This window comes from Pterocles gutturalis, unplaced genomic scaffold, assembly GCF_000699245.1.
Source record: "Pterocles gutturalis isolate BGI_N339 unplaced genomic scaffold, ASM69924v1 scaffold8252, whole genome shotgun sequence".
In the NCBI taxonomy this organism is placed as follows: Eukaryota; Metazoa; Chordata; class Aves; order Pterocliformes; family Pteroclidae; genus Pterocles; species Pterocles gutturalis.
The window spans coordinates 1,092-5,891 of NW_010112684.1; the positions used below are offsets into that span (position 1 = coordinate 1,092).

General features: G+C 52.1%; 1 protein-coding gene across 1 annotated transcript; it reads right to left on the bottom strand.

Annotated features, from left to right (window-relative positions):
- Nucleotides 1-1,168: 1,168 nt before the first annotated feature.
- Nucleotides 1,169-4,725, bottom strand: LOC104462268 (neuroblast differentiation-associated protein AHNAK-like). Its single transcript, XM_010074146.1, has 3 exons — nucleotides 3,258-4,725; nucleotides 2,663-3,202; nucleotides 1,169-2,607 (listed from the first exon to the last, which is right to left on the bottom strand). Exons 1-3 carry the CDS (start codon nucleotides 4,723-4,725, stop codon nucleotides 1,169-1,171), a joined length of 3,447 nt encoding a protein of 1,148 aa, XP_010072448.1.
- Nucleotides 4,726-4,800: the final 75 nt, after the last annotated feature.

The window sequence follows — 4,800 nt, forward strand, 5'->3', positions numbered from 1 at the left end:
GGCATGGAGATCTTGGGGGTCTTGATGTGCACCTCGGGCATCTTGAACTTGGGGCCCTTCCCCTTCCCCTCTGGACACTCCAGCTCAACATTGGGAAGGTCAACGTCAACCTTGGGGCCTTTGATGTCAATGTCTGGGCCCTTCAAATCTCCCTCAATTTTTGGAACAGCCACGTCCACATCCCCTTTCAACTTGGGGCCCTTCAGGTTCAGATCGAAGTCCGGCATGGAGATCTTGGGGGCTTTGAAGTGCATCTCGGGCATCTTGAATTTGGGGCCTTTCAACTTTGCATCTGGACATTCGAGCTCAACATCTGGAGCCTCTATGTCCACTTTTGGACCTTTTACTGTCACTTCAGGCCCTTTCAGGTCACCTTCTACCTTGGGCATGGAAACATCGACATCCCCCTTCACCTTGGGGCCCTTCAGGTGCAGATCGAAGTCTGGCATGGAGATCTTGGGGGCTTTGAAGTGCATCTCGGGCATCTTGAACTTGGGGCCCTTCACCTTCCCCTCTGGGAGCTCAATCTCCACATCAGGAGCTTCTATGTCCAGTTTGGGGCCTTTGATGTCCATCTCGGGGCCTTTCAAGTCACCTTCTAGTTTTGGGGCAGAAATATCCACATCCCCCTTCACTTTGGGGCCCTTCAGGTTCAAATCAATGTCCGGCATGGAGATCTTGGGGGTCTTGATGTGCACCTCGGGCATCTTGAACTTGGGACCTTTAAGTTTTGCTTCTGGACACTCGAGGTCAACATCAGGAATGTTCACATCCAGTTTTGGGCCTTTGATGTCAACATCTGGGCCTTTCAAATCTCCCTCAATTTTTGGCATGGAAACATCGACATCCCCCTTCACCTTGGGGCCCTTCAGGTTCAGGTCAAAGTCCGGCATGGAGATCTTGGGGGCTTTGAAATGCATCTCGGGCATCTTGAACTTGGGTCCCTTCACCTTCCCCTCTGGACCTTCCAGCTCAACATCTGGAAGGTCAACATCCAATTTCGGGCCTTTGATGTCAACATCTGGGCCTTTCAATTCTCCTTCAATTTTTGGAACAGACACATCCACATCCCCCTTCAGTTTGGGGCCCTTCAGGTTGAAGTCAACGTCGGGCATGGAGATCTTGGGGGCCTTGATGTTGAAGTCCGGCATCTTGAACTTGGGTCCCTTCAGCTTCCCCTCTGGACCTCTGGAAGGTCAACATCTAATTTTGGCCCCTTAATGTCAACCTCAGGTCCCTTCAGGTCACCTTCCAGCTTGGGAACAGACACGTCCATGTCTCCTTTCACTTTGGGGCCCTTCAGGTTCAGGTCGATGTCGGGCATGGAGATCTTGGGGGTCTTGATGTGCATCTCGGGCATCTTGAACTTGGGGCCTTTCACTTTTCCTTCAGGACCCTCGATGTCAACACTTGGCAACTCAACATCTGCTTTTGGGATGGAAACATCAATATCTGCTTTTGGGAGGCTCACATCCACCTCTGGACCTTCTGCTTTGAACCCCGGCATCCCAAACTTGGGCATTTTGAACTTGGGCATCTTGAATTTTCCTTCTGGACCATGAACGTCCACATCAGGAGCCTCAATGTCAACCTTGGGGCCCTTGATGTCCACCTCAGGTCCCTTCAGGTCACCTTCCAGCTTGGGAAGAGAAACATCCACATCACCTTTCACTTTGGGGCCCTTCAGGTTGAAGTCAACGTCGGGCATGGAGATCTTGGGTGCTTTGATGTTGAAGTCCGGCATCTTGAACTTGGGGCCCTTCAGCTTCCCCTCTGGACCTTCCAGCTCAACGTCAGGAAGGTCAACGTCAACCTTGGGGCCTTTGATGTCAATGTCGGGGCCCTTCAGGTCACCTTCCAGCTTGGGAACAGACACGTCCACGTCTCCCTTCACTTTGGGACCTTTCAGGTTCAGGTCGATGTCGGGCATGGAGATCTTGGGGGTCTTGATGTGCATCTCCGGCATCTTGAACTTGGGGCCCTTCACCTTCCCCTCTGGCCCTTCAATGTCCAACTCTGGACCAGAAACCTCCAGGTCTCCTTTGGGCAGGTTCACATCCACCTCCGGACCTTCTCCTTTGAACCCCGGCATCCCAAACTTGGGCATTTTGAACTTGGGCATCTTGAATTTTCCTTCTGGACCATGAATGTCCACATCTGGTGACTCAATGTCAACCTTGGGGCCCTTGATGTCCACCTCAGGTCCCTTCAGGTCACCTTCCAGCTTGGGAAGGGAAACATCCACATCACCTTTCACTTTGGGGCCCTTCAGGTTGAAGTCAACGTCGGGCATGGAGATCTTGGGTGCTTTGATGTTGAAGTCCGGCATCTTGAACTTGGGGCCCTTCAGCTTCCCCTCTGGACCTTCCAGCTCAACATCTGGAAGGTCAACATCTAATTTTGGCCCCTTAATGTCAACCTCAGGTCCCTTCAGGTCACCTTCCAGCTTGGGAACAGACACGTCCATGTCTCCTTTCACTTTGGGGCCCTTCAGGTTCAGGTCGATGTCGGGCATGGAGATCTTGGGGGTCTTGATGTGCATCTCGGGCATCTTGAACTTGGGGCCCTTCACCTTCCCTTCAGGGCCTTCAATGTCCAACTCTGGACCTTCAATGTCCACCTTCGGGCCAGAAACATCCAGGTCTCCTTTGGGCAGGCTCACGTCCACCTCCGGACGCTTTGAACCCCGGCATCCCAAACTTGGGCATTTTGAACTTGGGCATCTTGAATTTTCCTTCTGGACCATGAACGTCCACATCAGGAGCCTCAATGTCAACCTTGGGGCCCTTGATGTCCACCTCAGGTCCCTTCAGGTCACCTTCCAGCTTGGGAAGAGAAACATCCACATCACCTTTCACTTTGGGGCCCTTCAGGTTGAAGTCAACGTCGGGCATGGAGATCTTGGGTGCTTTGATGTTGAAGTCCGGCATCTTGAACTTGGGGCCCTTCAGCTTCCCCTCTGGACCTTCCAGCTCAACGTCAGGAAGGTCAACGTCAACCTTGGGGCCTTTGATGTCAATGTCGGGGCCCTTCAGGTCACCTTCCAGCTTGGGAACAGACACGTCCACGTCTCCCTTCACTTTGGGACCTTTCAGGTTCAGGTCGATGTCGGGCATGGAGATCTTGGGGGTCTTGATGTGCATCTCCGGCATCTTGAACTTGGGGCCCTTCAGCTTCCCCTCTGGACCTTCCAGCTCAACATCTGGCAGGTCAACATCTACTGTCTCCTTTGGGCAGGTTCACGTCCACCTCTGGACCTTCTGCTTTGAACCCCGGCATCCCAAACTTGGGCATTTTGAACTTGGGCATCTTGAATTTTCCTTCTGGGCCATGGATGTCCACATCTGGTGCCTCAATGTCGACCTTGGGACCCTTGATGTCCACCTCAGGTCCTTTCAAGTCACCTTCCAGCTTGGGAACAGTCACGTCCACACCACCCTTCACTTTCGGGCCCTTCAGATTGATGTCCACATCAGGCATGGAGATCTTGTGTGGCTTGATGTGCACCTCAGGCATCTTGAACTTGGGGCCCTTCACCTTCCCTTCCGGTCCTTCAACATCCAGCTCTGGACCCTCAACGTCCACCTTTGGGCTGGAAACATCCAGATTTCCTGTCTGCAGTTTCACATCCACCTCTGGACCTTCTGCTTTGAACCCCGGCATCCCAAACTTGGGCATTTTGAACTTGGGCATCTTGAATTTTCCCTCTGGACCATGAATGTCCACGTCTGGTGCCTCAATGTCAACCTTGGGGCCTTTGATGTCCACCTCAGGTCCCTTCAGGTCACCCTCGATCTTGGGAGCTGAGACTCCAAGGTCCCCTTTCACGCTGGGTCCTTTCAGGTTCACGTCCACGTCGGGCATGGAGATCTTGGGTGCCTTGATGTGCATCTCGGGCATCTTGAACTTGGGGCCTTTCACTTTCCCTTCGGGGCACTCCAGATCAATATCTGGTGCCTCAATGTCTACTTTTGGCCCCTTGATGTCTATTTCTGGCCCTTTCAAATCACCTTCTATCTTGGGAGCCACCACCTCCATTTCTCCTTTCACTTTCGGTCCCTTTAGGTTCAGATCTACATCCGGCACGGAGATTTTGGGGGTTTTGATGTTCAGCTTCGGCATCCTGAACTTGGGACCTTTCCATTTGCCTTCTGGTCCTGCAACATCCAGCTCTGGCCCTTCAATATCTACCTCTGGCCCGGAAATATCCGCCTCTCCTTTCGGCAGGTTGACATCGATATCGGCTCCCTCGAATTTGGGACCGGAGAGGTTGAAATGAGGCATTTTAATTTTTGGCATTTTTAGTTTGGCTTCTGGACACTCCAGGTCGACATCCGGGACCTCAACATCTATTTTTGGTCCCTTGATATCAACACCAGAGCCTTTCAATTCACCTTCTACTTTTGGAAGAGTAACATCCATCTCGCCTTTTTTAGGGCCCTTTAGGTTCAAATCGACATCCGGCATCGAGATTTTAGGTGCCTTGATATTAAACTTTGGCATCTTAAATTTCGAGCCTTTTATTTTCCCTTCTGGACATTCCAAGTCCACCTCAGGCACCTCAACATCCACTTTGGGACCTTCCACGTCTATTTTGGGGCCCTTCAGATCTCCAGAGGCTTTCAGACCAGAAATATCGGCATCTCCTTTCAGTTTTGGGGCCTTCAAATGGAGATCGACGTCTGGCATGGAGAGTTTTGGGGTCTGAACGTTCAGTTCGGGCATTTTCAATTTGAGACCTTTTCCCTTCAATTCCGGCCCTTCGATGTCCACGCTTGGCACGTCAATGTCCACCTTGGG

Coding starts and splice junctions, on each gene's coding strand:
- LOC104462268 (XM_010074146.1), bottom strand. CDS start 4,725: ATGCCCGAACTGAACGTTCAGACCCCAAAACTCTCCATGCCAGACGTC. Junction 3,203..3,257: donor GCCGGGGTTCAAAGCAGAAG/GTCCAGAGGTGG, acceptor TTGACCTGCCAG/ATGTTGAGCTGGAAGGTCCA. Junction 2,608..2,662: donor CAAAGCGTCCGGAGGTGGAC/GTGAGCCTGCCC, acceptor TGGACATTGAAG/GTCCAGAGTTGGACATTGAA.